This window comes from Varanus komodoensis, unplaced genomic scaffold (genome assembly GCF_004798865.1).
Source record: "Varanus komodoensis strain SLA01 unplaced genomic scaffold, ASM479886v1 scaffold1, whole genome shotgun sequence".
Taxonomy (NCBI): domain Eukaryota; kingdom Metazoa; phylum Chordata; class Lepidosauria; order Squamata; family Varanidae; genus Varanus; species Varanus komodoensis.
In genome coordinates this window covers 45,832,055-45,854,726 of record NW_025335268.1, presented here as the reverse complement: position 1 = coordinate 45,854,726, position 22,672 = coordinate 45,832,055, and the positions used below count along the sequence as shown (strand labels likewise).

The following is a 22,672-nucleotide window of genomic DNA, read 5'->3' as shown; positions in this document are numbered from 1 at the left end:
TTTTATTCAGCACTTCTCCCCCATTTTTTAAAGAAAAAGACTACCCAATGGTATTTTCCAGCTGAACTTATTAAAAACAGGGTTCAAAAAAGTCACTTGCTCGCCAGTGGTGAAAGCCCCTTCCCCATTTGATAAGTACCACTGTGTTTCCATAAAATGTCCTGTTTGTCTTATACTGATTCTCTTTTCATCTTGTTCACCAGCTTTCAAACTTCTTCAGATTCAACAGTAACTTAAGGCACCAGCCTCACAGAACAGGACTCATTTTCAAAACTGCCAGCTACCAGCATATTATTATTATTATTATTTTTGCAGGGGGAAGTCACAGTCAACCACCAATCATGCAATTTTACCACAGCATACTGTGGGGAGGGGGCGTTTTAAACAAAACAAATTAGTGCTATCCATTTCATCACACCTTTAGAATAGAGTGCATGCCAAGTTTCCTGATCAAGGAGCATTTCACCATCCTATCCCATGAAATACTGGAGGTGGTCCTTGCAAACTTACCCTGATAACTCAGTCACCTGAATTGCATGTCATTGTATTTACCTTAAAGCCAGCTTGCTTAAGGAACTGCCCAAGTTTACTGACAATTTCTTGAAATCTTTCCTGTTGCCAATTGACCTGTAATAAAAATATAATAACTCTGAGGGAGCAAGAGAGGTGTTGGAGATTATTCTCAACACAAATAAAAATGTTATCTTACAAAGAGAGCAGAAACATCAGCATTGGATGGCATTCTTGGTAAGAGTTTCTGAAGGAAGATAGAGCCTTAATTTCCATAAGATAAGAGCATCTTCTGTTTTAGAATATATTTTCAGATTAAGATGCTGGACTGAGTTCAAGCTGAGTTGGCAGTATTTGTGTGCTTATAACAGAAAATCAATATTAAGAAAATGACAGAAAATACCTGGTCCATTTTATTGACTGCAACTGCCAGCTGGGTTACGCCAAGGGATCGAACCAACAAACCATGCTCTCGTGTCTGCCCACCAGTCTCAAACCCTGCTTCAAACTCCCCTCTGCTGGCATCCACCACTAATATAGCCACATCTGCCTAAGAAAGAAGCACAGCTGTGAGGCAGCATCCATTCGTATTTGCTAGTAATAATGAAGTAACCAACCACCTGTAGAACATTTGCCTAGACCCTGTTCTTCTCTCCCCTTGCCATGTACTATTATTTATTAAATTTCTATACTGTCCAACATTTGAGTCACTCACATGAGTAACACCCACCATGTTACAGGAATGAGAATCTGAGAGAAGTTCTCAGTAGAAAATGTCTGAGGAATATTCTCTTCCCACTGACTGTTTCAACAAGAAACTGCACACAAGCAAACCAGAATATAGGTGGTGGGAATTTCCAATGAGTGAAAGTGCTACAGGATTCCATTCAGTAGGTTTTCACATTATATTTGATGGTACAACTGTGCAGCTCACCTGTGCAGCTCCTGTAATCATATTTGGAATGAAGTCTTTATGGCCAGGAGCATCCATCAATGTAATAACTTTTGTCTTTGTTTCAAATTTGGTCATACCTACATCCATCGTCACTCCCCTAAAAACAAAGCACAGGCATACAATAAATCATTTACAATCATTTCCAAAGTGTGTCATGCATACTAATTGATGACCTAGCATTTAAAGTCATCCACCATTTTTGATGGAGAGAAAATAAAGAAGAGATTGACAAAAAGAAAAATGCTTTATATCACTGCTGTTGACTTTATTATATTGGTATTTGTACTTTTTTTAACATCTTGTTCATGTGGCAAAACCACTATCACATAGGTTCAAGAAAGCAAACCTTGGAAGACAGGTTGTGTGCCAAGACAGGACAAAGGTGGGAATGTGTTCAGTTGCTATCTGGGCTGCCATGTTGCAGCATATGAAAGATTTCTTACCCACCAAAACAGTGTCATCAAATGGCTACAGCACAACTGACACTAGTCATGTACTTCATTCCTAGTTCTGCAAGAATACAGAAGGATGCCCACATCCCCAAAAGTAAGGCCAATAAATCCACAACAATCGTTTCTGGAGTATACATATATTCCTCAGCTGTGGAACAGTTTTCCTATATGCTAAAAGCATGAAAACTGCAGCCATACAATGAATTATGTCCTGGATACACAAAAAGGGATAACAATCCTAAAAACCATAGCATTTTGTATCGTTATAGTCTCAAATTGAATCACATGTATCCATGCTGACAATAAACAGATACTACAAAAAGTACAAGATAATTCTAACTAAAATGTTGCTCACCTCTCTCTCTCTTCACCTGTCTCATCCAAGACCCAGGCATAAGCAAAGGATGCTTTTCCAGCTTTCTTAGATTCCTGTTCATATTTGTGCATTGTTCGTTTATTCACATTTCCCAGAAGGTACAGCAAATGACCCATTAGAGTACTTTTTCCTGCATCAACGTGTCCTAGAATAAGAAATCAGTTTGTATTATACTGATGGACACATATTTAAATCCATACTAATCCTAAGGTAAAGGCAACAAATAGTCATTATATTTTTTAGTAAAAAATACCTATTATCACTAGGTTAAGTAGTTGCTTTCCTCCTTGTCTCTTCTCCAACTCAGCTTTCACATCTATTTGCTGTTTTGACTTTCCAGATTTCTTCACTGGAGTTGGTGCCATTGTCAGTTCTTCTGATGCTTGAACATTCTGGGATGGTAATGTTGGCTTAGGCAGAATCTCAGTTATACCCAAATTGGTATTGGCATCTCCAGCTGAAAGTCCTTTCTGTGGCATAAATGTATTATGGCCATTCTCTTCAACATTCACACTAGAGAAAGCAAAGATTGGATTTACAAGAATATACAAAAACAGAAGTTCTATAACAACGTGGAACAAATGAAATTAATTCTTGCACATTTTTTAAAACTTCAAAATAAAGAAAATAAAAGGACAGTAATAAAACTACTAGATAGCCACAGGTAATGGCCGGGTTCCTACAGACTATTCTTATAGTAGTGTATGCACAGAATTTCAATATTCAAACTGTGACTGTGGTTGTGGTGTGTCTGAACACAGTGGGGATGGATCATGTAAGGGTTAAAGAGCCCTCACACAACCTTCAAACAAGCCATGGCCTATGTGAGAAATTTCTCATTTTCTATGTTTTGATATACATTCTAGCCATGAAAATGTATAAAATGCACTGATATACATCCACAGCTATTTAAAATTGTTAAATAAAATGTACTTGTGCAATAACTTCCTCCCTAACAAGCAGCAGCTACGGGACAGTGCCAAAACTTATGCTGAAAAGAAACATTACCTGTACTGCACCACCAGCAATAAATTGAATTAGACAAGCCCTTATTAAAGTGATGGTACAATGTCCAAGAGACACAAAAGAGAGGTTTCTACTGAATAAGATGCAGCCTGAGAACCATTATTGAACCCTTGCACAGTTCCTCCCCACTCTTCTGGGTTCATATGGCACAACAGGCCACCATCACAGCTTGAATAGCCAAAACTGCTGCCCACATGTGCCACAGCCCCACAGATGGCTTAAATAAAATGCTATGTATAGCCCTGCAAAATGGGCCAGTTTGCACCATCGAACAGCTGAACATGTCCCAAGGGCTTACCAGAATAGTCATATAACCATCTGAATCAGTGGTCAGCTGCATTGTCTGGCCAAGTCCTGAAAGAATCCTGCATTATTATGTTCTCCCAGATTTACGTCAGATGCAAAACTGAGTTATGATCCACCTCACTACTCAATATGGCTACACAGGGAGGTTACCAAATGGTTATACTGACACTATACTAGGTTATCATTGACAAAGAGCCACCTGCCCTTACTTGCAGCACTGGCTTTATTAGACAGATGGCCCTCCATGTATAAGCAATATTGCTACAACACCTGGTAAAACACATGGTCCTGCTTCTGAATGGACAGCATTCAGGGTCTTCTTGCACATGTGGAGCTCTCCAGGCAGCCTTTAGGATCAGGACCATAGTCCCCTATGAGCAAAAACTGTTCCTTACTCAGTTCCTCTTAATCAAGCATCTCAGTCTTTACCCGTATACTCCAAGGTTTGACAAAGGGAAACTGTGAACTGTGTTTTAATTTCTAATTTGAAACTGTCAAAGCATGCAGAAAAATCCACCCCGCCCCCCCGGTGCAAGGGGAACAGGTGGAAGGGATACAGATATGCTGAGGTAAATCACTGAGGGTCTTTGCTGCAGCTGGCTTTGTTTTCTTTCATAAATTCATTATACAACTATGGATAATTATTTTACTCTCTAGGCCTCATTTTTTCTGAGGGGAAAAAAGATTACAGAAAAATAAATTCAGGGAATCCAGTTTAACCTGTCCTAATCCTCAACTCAGAAAAATGTCAGCATTCATAAATGGAAAGTATTATATACAAATAGGCTTCTAGCTGGCAATCTGTGTGATGACAGCAGGCTATTTCCCTTGCAACTGACCAAGGCTAAGTCACTAGGGACAAGATTTTATCCAGCCTAACTAAACAAAAGCCTACATGCATTCATGAGACAGACCAATCAAGGTAAGAATTTTTGTTGCTGGCAGCTATTCCAGATCTCTACATACTAAGAAAAGAGGTATGTACTACATACTATACACCTCTTGAACTAGTTTCAAAATACTGCATCAAGGATAATCAGTCACATTATCTTCAGTTATCCATCAATAAAGATTATATCTTTGTATATTTAAAACTTGTATTACTATGGTTATTTCTTGAATAACAAAGAACTAATAAATATATAGCTGATCTTTTTTATTCTCCCAAACTTGATATAGCAATACCTATTATTCCCTGACTGCAGCAACTAGCAAATATTGGCTTCTTGGCAAAATGTGGGTTATTGAAAGGTATCACCTGGTCTATCAGAAAGCACCCTATGTCTTTCTGCTTTTCAAGTTTGCAGAAACAGCTGTTTCAGTGTACAGGAAGAGAGGGAAGAAAGGTGTTAACCTTGAAAGGATGAAGTAGGAAGACTAGCTTTGGAACATCTGGCCAGTTTCTCAAAACACTCATCCCCTGAATATTTAATCTTTAAGCAGTTTAATAAGGAAAATGTCACCTGAGCTATCATGGCCCCTTAGCCCATAGACATGGGATTGTTAAGCTTTGTTAACACTCTCCCTGATTCATTTCTGGTACGCACTCTTACGCAATGTAACACAACACTATTTTGTAACTTGAGTCACAGGGCAAGTGAACACTCAGTACAGTGGACACAGGCCTACAGATGGATGCAGAAGTCCTTTTTTCTGTGCTCTGAAAAAATTACCCTTCAATTAACTTATCTTGCAATTATTCAAGTTTGCAAAGTTGTATTTTTGAAGAAACCTCCAGCAAATTTAGCACAATGTTAACTGGCTAGCTGTTCTCTCTATGCTACTCAGAGTGAAAGGATTTTTTAAACTCACAAATGAAAGATGCCTTCTTCTGAAAGTAATCATGAGTCAAACAAGAAGCCATGCTGTTTAGTTCTGTAGCATATTTAATACTAAATCTCTGTAAAAATAGACCAAAAGGAAAATCTTGCTACAGGTGCACTGTTCTGGGGGAAGAGTAATGCAAGTGTACCTTGAGAAGGATGAAGGCTTACCATGGAACTTCAAAGCCAGTAGCTTGTTTCTTTCCAGACACAGTCATTTTGGTAACTTTTGGCACAATGTCAGATTCAATTCTGGTTGTCTGGGAATCTCTGACTTTTCCTGGCATGAGAGGAAAAAATAAATTTGTAGCATAGAAACAGAGCAAGCAAATTGAATTTCCAGACTTTGCTTTGATATTGTCAATGAATAATATTCATTGAAAGGAATGGCTTATATAACTATAAAGGTAAGACCTAGTAACAAGTTCTTTCTGAAGTATAAAATTCTGAAGATATCTGAAAACTCTGGACTGGTCTCTTAAAATTTTTAATTACCCTGAGCTTTTAGAACAGAAAAAACTGAAAATCTGAAATGAAAAAGTAGAAATAATGATTGTGTATTCACCTCATGGCTCATGATGTTCCCAAAACTGTCAGAATCTCATGTCCTTCATGAAATTTGACATCCCAGTAAAGGACAAAAATCCAGCATCCTGTAAGCAGATGCTTGTGCAGTAAGATGTCCTCCTCCTCTTCTCAATCCAGCAGAGTAGATTATGGGTTATGAGGGGCACATGGGTATAGAATCATCCCTTCTGCATTCTACTCATCAAATCTATTCTGTTAGCATCAGAAGTTAACCAGGTACTACCCAAAGTTTTAATTTTTTTTTAAATGAAATGCCTCAAACTTCAAGTAAATGTGGTTCTCCTTTTTAACCTTATCTTTTCTTGAGGAATCAAAGCTGCATATTAGAATGTGAATATTATAAAATAATTTAACAATCTTCTTCACTCTCCCACCTCCAAATGCTCTGCCAGGTCTTTGTTTCTCCTTTCAATCATATTGTCCAGTTTTAGGATGCAATGCCGATGTAGGCCTATTGTTGCCCGATTGTACCATTCTTGCTTCTCCCTATAAATATGCCAAGAAAGGCGGGGGGGGGGGCACCATTCCAGAAATGTTTTTTCCAAGTCTCTGCACCTCTGAACTTTTTCCTATGGTGTCCCAGGTGTGTTACAGCCATTGTGATAATGTTGGGATGTCTGCATTTTCCTACTGCACTATACTTCAGGTGCAAGGAGGCAGCTCTTCAGCTATCCAGGAAACAGATGGGGATATTTGCGAAAAGCTCTCCAACCAGATGTAGACAGGAAAGATATATGAGACTTGGTAAAGAATTTGTGTGAAGCTTCAGTTCTCAGTATCAGTTCATGGGAATATTTTTAAATCTTACCCCTACTTTAAACTATTTCCATACTATTCCTTCACACGTGTCCAGTCCTTTAAAAAGAAAACTCTTGAAAATAAGAGTTTGGCCAGTTTCCTTACTTTATCCCAGTCATGTGGTTGTGTTCTTAGAGTTCCATTCCACTGATGGAAGACATTCCATCAGCAGGATTGTGAGGTGATCCCCATGCCCTTGCACATTCTCAGAATGTGTTATGAAGGGCTAGGAAGCAGCTAGCAGCAGAGTTTCAGATGGCGCAGAAGACTTCATGGTGGAGTAAAGAGGGAAAAAGTGCAAAATGTCCTCTGCTAGCATGATACTGGATTTAAACCCTGGAAGGTGGTCTTTCTTGGCCCAGATACAGTATTTTATATTCTCCCTTCTAGCCACATTGTTTCTCTTAATTTGTGCTATGTACTATGCTAATAGTATATTTCAAAACTACATGAGGTTTAACGGGTTAGCATAATACACTGACCAAGATGTGTCAGTCACCAAACAGCAGGAAGGTGCCTCCCATCCCCCTCAGCCACACGGCTTACAAGATTCCTCTGTCTGATGAACCGGGGTTAACGCCCATGCGTGAGGCTGGATGTGGACTCACTCAAAGTAACACTAGGCACGAAGAGATGTTCAACTCCTTGTAAGTTGTTTTGAATAATTCCCCAAGTAAGAACAATGAGTTATTTAGAAAAAGGTTATTTCCTAAATAGAAATTACAGACGGGGGTTTCCAAGTAAAAGCCCTGTTGCTTTCAACTACTACTTCTTTATAAAGCTTAACAGCCTGTTCACACACTGCCATTTCTTGTCAAAATGAGCTGTTCAGGGTCCCCAAGAAGAGAGCGACGTTTACTGTATTGTAAAGCACCAGGCAGTCACAGTTTCAGACTGGCAAGCAATTTCCACTATTGCAAAAGCCACAATAACCAACTAAGAGCCACCTGTGCCATATAACATGATTATCATGCAAGCACACACTCTTATGGGGAAAATGTTTTGTGTGAATTTAGAAAAAGGATTTTAAAGGGGAATTAAAGCCAGTTAAAAACAACATTAATTTAGCATAGAAACTGAGAAAAGTGTTCTAGTTTTCCCTGAAGTAATCTAAAAGGAGAAGCTAGTTAGATCTGTTTCTGTGGTGCATGCCCAGCAAAATACAAAGTCTTCCCTGAGTATTCAAGTGTGCTCAGCATCAAAATCATCCTTTAGAAGTTTGCGTTCTGTCAACAAATGTCTGGACTGGAAGTAAGATGGTACTACTGACAACATATGCAACACTGCCTAGAATAGGTATTTTAAAAGATCTGTGCAAATCTAACAGACTTGGCATGTATTTACCCAAGCAGTCTGCACAGAGATCAATAGTAGCATGAAGCTACCCTGCTTGCAAACAAAATGTAAACCCTAGTCCTACATGCTGTAACTAAGGGTTTGCTTGTGCTAAAGGTACTATAAAACGTTGTGAAATATATAAAAACACCATAAGTGGTACCCAAAGGGGTACAAGTATTAAATTACTTTGAGCTAGCATAGATTAGTGACTACTCTCAATTACATACTGACCCAAATAAAGATTCTTCAAGAATGCAAAAAACCCCCTAAGCCTTCCCCAAGCTACCTGTCTTATGTTACATGAGGATCCAGGGCAAGGAAAACATGTAGAGGAACATGGGCAAGAGCAGATACCCGACAAACATCCCAAGAGGAATGAGAATCAAAGCTGTGCAACATGCAACTGGAGTAGCCAGCAGTGCACACATGGTCCTATATGCTCAACACGATTCCATTTCAAACAGCGTGGCAGGAACCATTAACGTGTTGAGCATTTTTGTTCAGAATCCTTCCACAGAAGGTCCCTGTTCATTTGGTTCTCATACACTGCAATAACCACAATCGTGTTTGTGGCGTTTTCTTATTCAACGTTATCTTGCTAAATGACTCCAACGTGTATTTCATCGACAATCAGGGAAAATGTTCTGTGATGGCATGCAGAGCTGCCTGACCATAAATAGGCATGCAAAAAGCAGTGTCAGCACTAAATGTGGGATAGCCCTAACAACATTTCTTCACTAGCTAGTTAACCTAAACTGAAAGTATACGCAGTCTAAGGTAACGTTCAACACAATTAATAGAATTTCTGTTGAGGCTCTGGTTCGCTATGAGTATGTAAAACTGAAAGTACGCCATGTAACGAACAGGTACTTTTACTGAAATTTAGTCATGTTTCCAGAAATGAAAATCGTTATCAAGACATCATACCAGAGGATGGTGCTATTATCTGGTCAAATCACCAATATGCTAAATCAACTATGTGTATATTTTATGCACATGCAATTAAAACCTAGTCAATCACAGCAAGTGCAGTGTGAAAAATATTAAGCTAATTTAATGGGTCTGCAACTATTTGTCAGACAGACTCCTAAAAACAGGAATGAAATTACATAAAAAGGTACTGTAGATATGGTTGCTCTATTCTAGGAGAATGCATTTCTCTACTCTTGAAAACAAAATGTTAATGATAGTTTTGTTTTTAACAATACTGGAAATAAAAATACAATGTGTTAAATGTTGTGCATGGTGATGGACTTGGCTTATGGTGTAAGTGCACACACAAAATACAGAAGGCATTACTTGCACAATCCATCAGTGAAAGTCCAAAGGGGCTGCAGGGTTGTGTAGGCAAGGTCACATGGCTCCTCCCAATTGTTCATGTGCTGAGAAGTAACTACATCAGGAAGATTTTTCTATCTGCGGGCTTCCCAAAGGGTGCATAATCTAAATCACAAAGTAAGCCTACACAGGGTGCTGGGCTGGAGTCCAAGACTTTGTTTCTAGTCTCTGCTTCCCCAGTGATTTTGGCCCAGTCACTGACTCTCAGCCTAACATACCTCACAGTGTTGTTGTGAGGATGAAACTGGGAAGAGGTCATGCACACAGCCTTGGGCTCCTTGGAGGAAAGGAGAGATAGGAATGTAAAACAAGCAAACAGTCTAAGTCCCTGTTGTAGATATTATCCTTCAACATGGGAGGAAGTAGGTGACTGTAGGGGCAGAACAAAACACACAGCCCCTTTGTGCTTTCATGGACAAATCATACAAGTAATGTCTGCATTACAGGCATTAAAGTTGTGGGTGACAACAGGAATGCTTCTTGAGTTCTCTGGCCCTGCATCTGTAACTTCAAGTAACCATGTCCTTACAGCATTATGCTGAACATATCTGCTTTATCTAATGGAAAATTTAATCAACAAACCAGATACTGCATTCCGTGATGCTATGATATTTGGTGATAATGTAAAAGAAAAAAAAAAAAGACGACGTTCATGGGAAATAAAATAAAATTAAATCAAAAGCATCTTTTGCTCATCCACAGTTGCCAGGGAAAAGTTAAGCTTTCACATAAATCTGATCAAAATATTTTTTTCTAAGCATACACCTTTTAAGTGTGCAAAAATAGATAGCAGCCTACTTGAAGTCACTGAAACTTAAAATAGTAAACTATTTTATAAAGCCTTCAGCCTTCTTGGCATTGGCTTAGAAAATACAAATGAATGGAAAATGAGCCAGCAGTCTGAAAGTTTCAGTCTTGCTAGCATCTGAAGCAGGAATATAAACACCTCGACTTTTCCAAGTGTTAAAGATGCCACTCATTCACTGTGATCACCAAATATGATAATCTCATGTTACGTAACACATCAGTGATATTGCGCACAATGACTATGTGTTTCATGAACTTTCCTCAGTAATCAAGTCTAATGACGCAAAACAGCCTTCCCCAATTTGGAACCCTTCCGGTGTTTTCAAATCTAATAGTCAGTTGTCCTGACCACAGGCCATACTGGCTGGGGCTTAGTTACGAAGACCGAAACACCTGGAGAATCTCAAGTTGGAGAAGGCTGACCTATAAATTTGTAGCAGTACTTTCAAAAAAAAAAAAAAAAAAAACACTGTAAATGTCTAAGCAACAAAGACACTACACCTTTTACACATATATTAAGAATAATCCAACAAATTGGGTTCCTTACTTTATCTATTTCTGAATAGTGACATTTTGGGATTCCAGACTATGTTTGTAACTACACTGCAAGCTCCTGCCCCAGTTCACATTTGTGCTTTAACTACTGAGGCGTTTTGGACTAGGAAGCACAACTGCATGTGTCAGTCTGAAACTCCTAAAATTCCAACTCAAAGCCCCTCTTTAAAGGGACCCAGAGGTTTGACAGCTCTTTTCCCATGGAAAAAGGGGGTAAGGTGTACATTTGCATTTTTCCAAGCATCTAGAAAGTTCAGTCAAGGAACAAAATGTGCATCCTAGCTGAAACTAAAGGGAGACAAAAAGATGAGAATCAAGCTGAAAAGGGGCTATGAACACAAGACACCCAATTTGGTAGCTAAAAATCATTCATACCTTTGGTATTCCTTGGCTGCTTAAAGTCAGCCAAAGGCCAACTAGGGGCCAATGGAGACAGAATACACACATCTCTGTAAGAAGAGAGGGAGGCAAGCCAGTAAGGCTCAGCATAAGCCACAGGATGCCCACTGGCACACCCATGGGTTATTCTACCAATGAGGGCAGGGGCAGAAACAGGAAATTTAAGGGAACTGAGGATCCCAAATTTTCTCAAGAATTCCTCAAAGGGAGTCTAGCCCAAAGGGAGCAGCCAGGAACACAGGAACCAGTGGTCACTCCAAGAGTCTCCATCCCTACCACCATAAGTTTATTCTGTACTTTCCTGCTGCATTTTAGATACAAAGAGACAGCTACAGTTTGCCAGTCTCATTTGCTGCTATGCTATTTTAATCTTATTTTTTATGCAAAAATGACAGTAACAGCAGTGCCATGTTAAAAGGACATTAAAATACTGAATAGATGTTTTCACATTCTCTACTATCTAAATGTGTTAGCAGTAACACATTTACAGAAAGAAACATTTGAAGTCAAAGTGTGAAACTGCTAATGCTGCTTTGAATCTAATTTGCAAAACATAATACTAAGCTGTATCAATGCAGAAGGCTGATTAAGCTCTCTGAGCTTATCAGCACTCCATAGCTTCCATGATATTAAATGCTGGCAACCTAATGCACAGCAAGAAAAGTTTGCACACCTCATAACTTTTGTACATTATAAATACAGTTACTATAAAGAAGTAATCCTAGTGCAGTGCACAACTGAGCTAGGTGACAGAACTACACACAACAATGGATAAGATATGAGGATTTGTAAGCCAATCAATGTGCAATGAACTTTGCCCTATTTTATGTCTGAAGATCCAACAGTATTAAACTACCTATCAGATATTTGGTTTAAAAAAACCCAGAAATGCTGAATTGCAGGTACAATCCTATGCATACTTATTTTTAAGCAAGTCCCACAGAAGTGCACAAAATCTCAGGGCTATTGATTAAATATGCATAGACCAGGTTATGACCCAGTTCATATAAACAGCCCGTGGTTTGTTAACCTTAGGTTCTCTGTGAGTGTGCAGAGGAAGAGGGAAACATGCTGCTTCCAACCCACTCACTGGCCATTTCAATTAACCAACCCATTGTTTAAACTCTAAATTAACTCCTAAACAACCAGTGTTTTGGATTCACATTTCATCAAACTACCCAGGAACAGGGCTTTCCTGGGCATTAATTGAAAATGGACAGCGCTCTCCTTCCTACATGCCCCCAAATTTGTGGTTATACAATCCAGGAATTGTCTGTGACATGCAAACCTATCTATCACCAACCAATAGAGAAAAATTGGTGACCTCATGGCTGGTTTATATACCTCGTCTCTTCACTTAAACAGAAGTCACCAAGTGGTTTGCTTTCTAGTTAATAGGACTTGGCAATTAGGTACCAGCCATACAACACAAAAATTACAAGGTCACCCTGTTTTAAGCAGGATTTGTGCTATTTTCAATAGTTTTTAGAGGTAGTTCATATTTTTGGCACTCTTCCTGAAAAGTAGGCCTTAATAGAAATCTATAGACCTGATGCAGAATCATATGCCTCAGGATATGGAGAAGGGGGTGTTTAACTTCAAATTCAAGCATGAACCAGAACTACAAATTTATTCTCATCCTACAAAAGCAGGTATTTATATATGACAGTATTATTTACTTTTTAGTACATTTTTATACCACCCAATAGCTGAAGTTTACCACATTGTTCACAACAATACCAAACAATTTCAAACATAAAAGACAGGATAAAATACAATTTAAACATTCAAATTCTTAAGACAACAGGATAAAATAAATAGAGTAAAACAAGCAGCAGTACAAAGATTTAAAATACAATACAAAATTTAAAAGAGTCTGAAACTAAAAATCCTGGGAAGATTCCTTGAGTATTCACCTGGCACTGCAAAGGGTGCAACACAGATGCCAGGCAAATGTCCCAGGGAAGTTTAGCTGGTATGCCACAACATAAAAGGTCCTCATCCTAGTAGCCACCCATCTGACTGGCAGAGACTCCTAAGAGAGACCACTGAGGATGTTAAGATCTCATAAGGTATAATGGTAGGAGAGAATCCATCAGATAACCTGACCCCAAGCCATTTCGGGCTTGGAATGTTAATACCAGTATTTAGAATTGGGCCCAGACATGGGCTGGCAGATGACAAAGTACTGATCTAATATGGTCACATAGGAAGGTCCCTGTTAATAATCTTGCTGCTCTATTTTGGACCAGCTGAATTTTTCAGACCTTTTAGTCAAAGTTAGTCCCACATCTGATGTGCTACAATAATCCAAGTACAACATGAATTACAGCTCAGCTGTACCTGCTCAGAAAAGGATCGAATTGATAGATATACCAGTCTAAGCTGAATAAAGGTGCTCTGTGCCACCAAGTCCACCTGTGTCTCTAGTGACAGTGTTGTATCCAGGAATACCCCCAACTACAAACCTGATCCTTTAAGGGAAGTGCAAGCACCTCCAGAAGAGGTTGACCATCTCTCATCTAGGCAGGTGAATGGTACCTCCATCTTGTCTGAGTTGTTGGCCCTCATTCAGTTCATTACTGTGCCCGGACAGATTCAGAAATGCTCACCTGAATTTGATGAAAAGGAGAGCTGGGCGTCATCTGCATCTCAGCCCACAAATATGAAATCTGAGAAGCAGCCATGAGATTTTTTTCTTCTTCTTCTTTACTCCTTATGCGTTATAAAGTTTAGTTTGGTGCTTGTAGTTTTAAGAAGAAACATCACTGCAAGTTGGTAAGTCCTATGAACAGCGTCCATAGAACTTTCACACACATTGTTTTATTTCTTTTACTATTGGGATGGAACCTGAAAATACTAGTCAGAATAAATGTAACTTGAAATCTCAAGATAAGCATGAGCTGCTTCATTCAGTTGCTAAATTTGCTCCAGTCATTTTACCAAGGAGGAAGTGGAGGGAATCATGGCAGTCTGTAGAACGTCCAGTGCACAATGGAGCACCCAGTCCTAGGCAAGACTACATTTAACGTCATATTGTGCTGGTGCAATTCAATTACTGACAAAGAACCTGAATTATAAACAACAAAAAATGGTAGCATTTTGCTACATTCAGCCCATGATGTGTGATGCAGTAACAGAGGTAGTTGGAGAAAGGGACACAGAAAAATAACATGCCAGTTTTGGCAGAATCATATCCGTTATGCCAGATTCTGAACATCCTTTTAGGCTGGTGTAATGCTGTCAGAATATCTGACTGTGAAGAATATAAGAATGAAGCACTTGTGTAATGGCCCAGAGCACTAGCATCTTCCTCATCTGACTGGCTTCCACTCTCCAGTGTCTCAGAAGAGATCACCCTGCCCTTACTAGCCCTGTAATGAGACTTAAAAGGGGATCCTTTGTATTTCATGTCTTCACTTACTGATTTATGTAGTAAGTTGTTCCCAGCACAAATCTGACAGATACATTCTCAAATCAAACACCACCAGATTTCTAGCTGTACATTCTGCATTTCCCCATAGAAATTGATTAAAATGTTTTTCAAGATGTAGGCTTGATCAACTTTTTAAAACATGAGGCAATAGTACAAGAATTGCTAAACCAAATTATTTTGTACAATATACTGATGGAACAACATTCTCCAGATTTAAAAGAAACTACAATAAAGTAAGGAAAGTGAAATATTAAGGCTTGACTGATGTGTCATTAGGAAATATTGAACTAGCTATATTGGGAGTTTAGTAGGTTTACCTACTACAAAGTTACATATTGAATTTGCTTGACACCTAAGAAAGTAGGCAAAATTTGCATGCTCTAAATCAGATAGCTGGTGATGGGGAAGACTGGATGCAGAAATGTTAGCCATATTGTGAAAATGTACATCTATACAAAACATTTTTTACAAAAGTAACTTGTGTTTATTCAAGTTATTTTCTGTATAATGTAGATTTACTTCAATAGTTATGAAAATGCATAAAACAGTGGCTCTTGAGAGTTAAATAGTAGCAAAGTTAAGGTAACTTGAATACTGGAACAGAATTCATAATAGATTAAAGAACTGATTAAATGATGCATCTAGCAATACTGCGTATTTCTCTAGAAAGGTATTTGTAGAAATATGAAAGTTTATTAAATACTTTCAGGTATGTTCAATGTTGGAAGGACTAATTATGTAATACATTTACTCTGAATATGGTGGAAAGTTATCTGAAAGTTTTAAAAGTGAGTTTGGTTTCCAGAGTTTACACAGTTAAAAAATAAATTCAAATAGTTATCAATGCTTCTCTGGGTTGGTAGGATAACCCAGGAATTTAAAGAAATTTAAAGCAACTATGAGTTACAGCTTGTAAACCATGACAAAAGGCAAACAAAAACAGCAACAAAAGGGTTGAATAGACTGTATCAAAAAGCCATAACATTTTATAGGAAGATAGCCAAAAATCTCCTACTGGTATAAAGATGCATATTAGGATTGCCTAGAGGACTGGGGTTGGGTGTGCCAAGTTTGAAGCTGTGCTCATTTATGAAGATCACAGGTAACCTTCTGGATGTCACCATCTAACCTCACCTTCTCCTGAGCAGCGGTGAGGATAAGGCAAGATAATGCCATGTAAACTACCAAATATGACTGATACGCCAATATACAAACAGCTCCTTAATTCCAATTGGTTTCACAGAGCAGTCCTATTTATAAAATATAAGTTATTTTTCTGCTTTGGGATTTTAGAACATTGTAACTTGACGCAAAGCATCCATATAGAGAAGATTCCTGTTACATAAACTTCCTTGCTTTGAACATAATAAATGGCACATGGATTCACAATGATTTCTTGTTCTACAAATTGACTATGCAAGAGAGCACCCTAAACACATTTCATTGTTCAGCAATGGACAGCAGCATATTTCTTTACTTTCTTGTGTTGTTGATATGCAAAGCAAGGAAATCAATCCTAGTCTTTTTAGGTGGTAATTCAAAACACCCTATTATAGACTTAAGATGAAACATCTCAGGGAAAAAGCCTTGGAGTGTCATTTTTTCCAGTGTAGGTGTATACAAAATGAATCTCAAAACATTTAAAATGTTTCCCACTGCTTCTTACATAAGCCACTTCCTTTCTTAAGCCCACACACAGTTGTAAAACACAGATTTTATGACTCTTGCCAAATGTGCCCCAAGAAGGGTTCTTGCGCAGAGGTTCTGTTCACTACCTGTTATTACATCTCTAACAATGTAATTTATTTTAACCATAGTTAAATTTTATAGCCATTTCAAATGAGGATCATTATTCACTTGACTGTTTGGCAAAACAGAAACCTTCCATGTAGTAGCGTATGGTAATAAACTAATGCGTAATATACAGCAACTATGGCATAAAGCTAAAGGTTCCAATGCCTACTGGTTGTGGTAACTAGCTGTATGAAATTATTATTGTTGCTATTGTTATTAATACTATTATTAGCCAGCAAATTAATTCTGTACTAAAAAAGAATGAGCTTTCCACCTTTTACAATTATTCAAACTGAACATATTGCCATTTTTATCTATACCATTTCTTCTACAATGTTGAGTATTACACACATACAGGTGCTTACTTGTACTGTAGGAGAATCAAGAGCTGGAGAGAGCACTGATGCCAAAGGCTTTGGGAAAGCATTTTAGTCACAGTACTGGCATCTAAGGTTTTAGAAGATGCTTTGTACACACTTCCAGGTCTTGTAAAAAGCTGTCCAGATATTAAAAACTTGAGGAGAAGCCCTCTTGGGACGCTTTTGCCCACAGAGACCCATTTGTTGGAGACATGTAGAAGGGCTCTCTCCTGCACTGTGCCCAAACTGTAAAATGTGCCCCCAGTGAAGAACTATGCCTACCACTCTCTTGACTTTGAGGAAGGGTTAGGATTAGACACTTCTTCTTAAACTGGCCTTTTAAATTATGCTGTTTTAATGTCATACTGGTTTCATTTTTTATTGTAAGGTGTCATTGTTTTAAATTGTTGTGTGCTTCCTTGATGCCTTTTTAGCAAACAAGGCAGCATATAAATGTTAATAACAACGTTTTGGAACCATAAAGGCTAGAAATTTCCTTTAAGAAATAAAAGTTTAGATGCTAATATCTGCACTCAATGGGGTAAGTAACCTATTGTGCCATACACTCATGGGACCCAAAACACTCACTTCACAAAGAAGGCAGGAAAATAGAGCTTACATGAGAGAGCTCTGCTGACCTGTCCTGATCTGAAAACTAGTGAACCTATTCATTTCCTGGGTTATTTTTAGCAACACAAAAGCCCCACTGCACAAGAATGAATCAAATTAAACCAGGAGGATAGCTTCACTGGATGCTGTCCAATGTTGCATTCTGCATAGTTCTAACATGCAGATCCACACACACACACACACACACACGTTTATTAAGAGTAACAGCACCATAATACATTCTTGCAGTCCACATTCTGGATTGAAAGAAAATGCCTTCTAAGAGCTAGTATAAACATTACCATCAGCATGAATTATATTTACAATGCACAGTCATTATTGTGCTGAAAGCCCAATATCCCTATACCCGGCTCCCAGCTAGGTTACATGGATCCCTATATGTGAGTCCATTCAACCACTGGAATTTTTATAGCAGGGAGATGTGCAACTTGTTCCAGGAATCCCATTCCCAGATATAACCCTGAAATGATTTTACTGTAATCCAATCCCAAGACCAGATTTAAAGGTTCTCAGAAACAAGTGCTTCAGTGATGACATTATCAGCTGATGTACCAATATTACAAATTAAGACAGGGATTTCATGATATAATAGTCCCTTTCACACAACTCAAGGAGGTATATCATGTGAGTAATGGAAAACAGAGAAATGCTCTCATCTCTACACACAGCCTTGCCTACATATGCCCACATGCTAATGTAGTGGTCTGCAGGTGCATGACACAAGTGCAAAAATAGCCTTTGCATGATGGGGACACCACTGTAATTGGTTTCCCTGATTGTCTATACATGAGCGGCTGCTTCTCCTGCATCCAACCATACGATTACATGGGTATCTTTGTACATGAGACCAGGCAGACTGATGCTAGTGACACTGCTCTTCATTGCTCTTGGAAGGGTAGAAGCAGAAGTGTATGTATAAATGTTTTAGTCTGGAGGTATTTTTTCATACATCAAATTGGAATTCTCACAAAGTTTATATGCAGTACTTTAGTATTCCTCATTAGAGGTAGAGGAAAACAATTAAGTTTCCAATAAAGAAGGAAGACTGAAATTGAGTTTAACTCAATATAGTCACTCGTATTTAACTATTGCACTATACCAGGAGTACTCACGTAAACACCAAGAATTTGGAACTAGAAATATAATGTTAAGCACATGGCCAAAAAAGTAGAAAAATGCAATGGATCAAAGAAAAATGTAGTGAAGCTGTACCTGACCTATAGGCAGAAAGGAAAACATCTCAGGTGTTGAGCCACATAAATATCTTCAACATCTTTTATCCTCTGTGTTTCAGGTAAAAAATTCTTAATTACCTTTTCAGGTAAGTTCTTCTGGATTCAATGAGTGAACACATATGTGCCTTATGGAGCAAGCAATAGCAAATTCCCCACTTGGCTTTTTAGAAATAAAAACTGACTCACTGGCCATGTACACATGCCACAATAAGCCACTCTGAAATTAAACTACACTGTGTGGCTTGTTCATAAAGCAGACACATGGATCCACTGGAGCTAGTTCTCCCAGATACTCCCCCTTGGACCTTTCTAGCCAGTCTGCTGTCTTTTGGAGCAGAACCAATCTTTTCTCTACCTCTACCCCCCGATTACTATGCCTTTTTGTTTGCCACATTTTTTTTGTTATTTTTTTCCCCAGAATCTTAAACTGCAATCGGGGTCACAATTTTTCCTTTTTCAATATCTTAAAATTGCACGATTGTGCATATATATATACACTCCACAAAGGCACTCTTGCAAGCTGTCTAATATGAGTAGCCTTGCCTAGCCAATTTCCTTGTAGGCTTTAGCTTTCAAAGGGCACTGCAAAGTGGAGCAGATAATATACAAGGGGGCCATATAAGGCAAGTCTGTGTATAGAATAATCAGCAAACAAGTGCCCAGCTGTAAATTGAAAAGCAGAGGTAAGTAGGGAAAAAGCAACAAAATAAGGTATACATATCTTTTCCTAACAAAGTGATCACCTAACTTTTAAGTGTTTTAACTCACTGTTCTGTGTCATCCACCATTTTTACACTTCCTCAAGCCTCCAGCTACTCCAGAAAAGGGACAAATTCAATTCCACTGCTTTCCACTCTTCCTGTTTGGAGCACTTACTACTTAGGTTGACAGGTTAAGGAGAAATATGTACAAATATAATAAAATGTCACTGAAGGGGAAATTTGCTCACCTATCAGGGAAGTGCAGTAACTGCAGCAATAAGTGCTCCAAAAGGAGCCACAGAAAGATGGTGAGTTAATACCTCCAGCTTTCTGGAGTATTTGGAGACTCAGAGAAGTGTTCAAAAGGTAGACAGCAAGGTAATTAGAAACTTACAATTTAGACCAAAATAGCTTTACCTTGTCAGTTTTATACATTTTCTACTCCTTAGTGCTGCTTTGCTCATGCATGCATGCATGAGCACACGGACAGAAAGAACTGAAACATACAATGACACTGAACCAAGCAAGAGCGCACATATTAGATAGAGTTAAATGAGCACTTATGAAAGACAAAAAAGTAAGAATAATCATTACTAACATCACAAAAATTTGCTGTGGCATTTTTTTAAAAAAGTGGGAAACCAGTGACAGTCACTTCAAAGTGCTGCTTGGCTTTCGCGGAGGGGTTTTCAATAGTAATGCCAGGAGTGAGATCATAAACAGCTGCATGGCATAGATTGCTAGCCAATTCTCACTATCTATAATGCAACTGGTCTTCCAGGTTCAGAGGACACAACACCCTAGTATGGATCAAAGAACCCCTGCAATAAGCCATAGACTGTCAGAATGTCTTGCACTTGAAAGATAAGCCATCCTGCAGGAAACAGTCTTGCGTTGGATGCTACAACAACCCACCATGGCTAGTTACTCACAATGAATTGCTGGATCATGCACATTCAATCACTCTGGTTTGTGTTTAAAACAAATACCCTTTATAAATACTGCCACATATTAAACTGGGTTTTAACAATTCCTTTAAAAGGTTAAAAGGATATTCTGAAAAAAATGTAAGGTGACAAGCCATTGTTATCGATTAAATCCAACATATCTGGATACACTTCTATGAAGAATATCGGTCTGCTCCGAGACACAACATAAACCTCTCTTACAATTTGACTTACATTCAACAGAACAGAACAACTACAACTCACATTTCATAACACCCAATCCACTCTTTAATCCCACAAAATTAAAATTATTTTTGAATTACTGGGGCAGAAGATGTACATTTTCAATAAGCCCCTTTATATCAATGGAGTTCTGTAGAAACAGCTGTTTTTGAGTCCCAACAGCAAGACACAGAAAGACAGTGAGCATTGATGTATACTCGCTTTTATTATGAATATCTGATGAAAAACAAATTACAAGTCAATTTTACTTCAAAATACTTAATTGGGAATACATAAATGCCTAAACACTAGCTTCACAATACTCAAAATGTTTTAAATAGAAGGTTTTGTTGTCTAAAGTAGGCACCCAAATAATAGTTTAGAGGGATTTTTAAAGTTTCAAAATATACACTATTAATAAATTTGTGCTTTATATACACATGTCAAAGACAGGCTGGCTTCGGAACAATAAAATATCAATAAAACATAAAGGCACAATACACTCCTGATTCCTGCAAGGATGCAGCTGCGTTCCCTCACCTCCCAGCAGTTGGTGTGCACAAACTGCAACTTACTGGCCACAGGAGTGTGTTGCCCACCACCTATATAGCAATCAACCCAGGCTTTGCTTTTACCTGCAAGTCATCATCCCTCTGAACTGAAATTAACTCATAGACTCAGGATCTGAGTCAAGCAAGGTGGCATGGAACAAAATTTGCAGTGCTAACTATTAGGCAGTGTGCTGCAATGAATCTGCAGCACAGAGAGCTACCTGAGAGCCACCAGGAGAATAGACAGTGCTTTTTAAACAATATGCTAATCCCTGCCCATTGTACAACCACCACCAAAGCAGAATGGATCATCCTAAGAATCTACAGAATAGTATTTACTGTGAGTCAAAATATTTTCACATTTGAACAGGAACAATCAAAAATGTTAGGAAAAATAAAATTGTCATAAAATTAAGGAAATAAATTTCTTCTTTGGTCATTTTTGGTTCTTATTAGAAATATATACATCAGCTTCATTTAAAAATTACAACATCTGTCTGAATGGAAATTCTACACATTAAAGCTGCCATGCAGCCCATCATTCACTTGACCACAGCTAACTCTGCAGAAACTTCTTAAACCATGTCCACAAAGGATCTCTCCACTAGTCCACTCATCTCAGAATGACATTTCCCCTTCTTTACAGTCTTTATTCACAGAGTTTCTCTGTGAGGCTGCAACTTCAAGATCTATTCTGACAAAGAAGGATTAAAATCTCATTTCAATACATGAGATGATTGTAAGAAGTAAGAGGAACTGGTAAAAGACACCGGTCCCATCAGAAAAAGGCTGTAGGCATCATTAAGAAATACTGCTATTTAATTACACCCCTGCATTGTGATGATGTATGTGATACATTGAGTATCCACAAAGATACTCAATTTGCACCCAAATGTCATGGAATGAAATTTACATCAAAATATATCAGAATAATTCTACATTTGATAAGACTTTTCAAAAAAGTGTATTACAACATCTTGTGTGTTTATACGTATATACAAACACACACAAATCCATATATAAAAAACCAAATAAGTAACAGCTGCCTGCTAAATTAGCATAACATTAATTGAGAACATTAACTGAAAATACAGCAATGCATGTTATGCAGTCACAATTGTAAATTCCGTCCAACATCAGATGAACGGACATCTGTTCAACCAATGGGACTTCCCCTTCTTTTATTCCCCACTGCACTGTCCAAATCTGCTTAGGAGGTTCCCCTAACCTTCTAGAATGTATTTGGAGGGCATGGTTCTCTACAGTAGTGAGGGAACATTCCACCAGCAATGTCTATTCTGCTGACAGAGACACAAAGCTTCGTACAACTCAAGGACACAATAAACAACAGTGAAAGTCTTAACAGAAGACAAATGCCCATGATCCTTTATAGAATAGCATTAAAAAGAATGACCAGTCACCAAAAGCTGAAAACTGCGAGATAACAAAAGTTTAAAGTCGCAACACAAATTAAATACTGGGCTCAAAACAGAACTCTCAAATGGTAATGAGCAAGCCTGAACAAC

The 22,672-nt window shown here is 38.3% G+C and overlaps 1 protein-coding gene across 3 annotated transcripts in view; it reads right to left on the bottom strand.

The window, feature by feature from the left end:
* The window catches only part of HBS1L (HBS1 like translational GTPase), a 44,148-nt gene that overhangs the window by 9,165 nt on the left and 12,311 nt on the right, over positions 1 to 22,672 (bottom strand). For all 3 annotated transcript variants that reach the window (XM_044424047.1, XM_044424057.1, XM_044424065.1), the window contains 6 exons: positions 5,620 to 5,728; positions 2,547 to 2,806; positions 2,273 to 2,438; positions 1,445 to 1,562; positions 914 to 1,060; positions 553 to 627 (listed from right to left, as the gene is read on the bottom strand). In XM_044424047.1, coding sequence (XP_044279982.1) covers positions 553 to 627; positions 914 to 1,060; positions 1,445 to 1,562; positions 2,273 to 2,438; positions 2,547 to 2,806; positions 5,620 to 5,728 — 875 coding nt within the window. The remainder of the gene's footprint in view (positions 1 to 552; positions 628 to 913; positions 1,061 to 1,444; positions 1,563 to 2,272; positions 2,439 to 2,546; positions 2,807 to 5,619; positions 5,729 to 22,672) is intronic.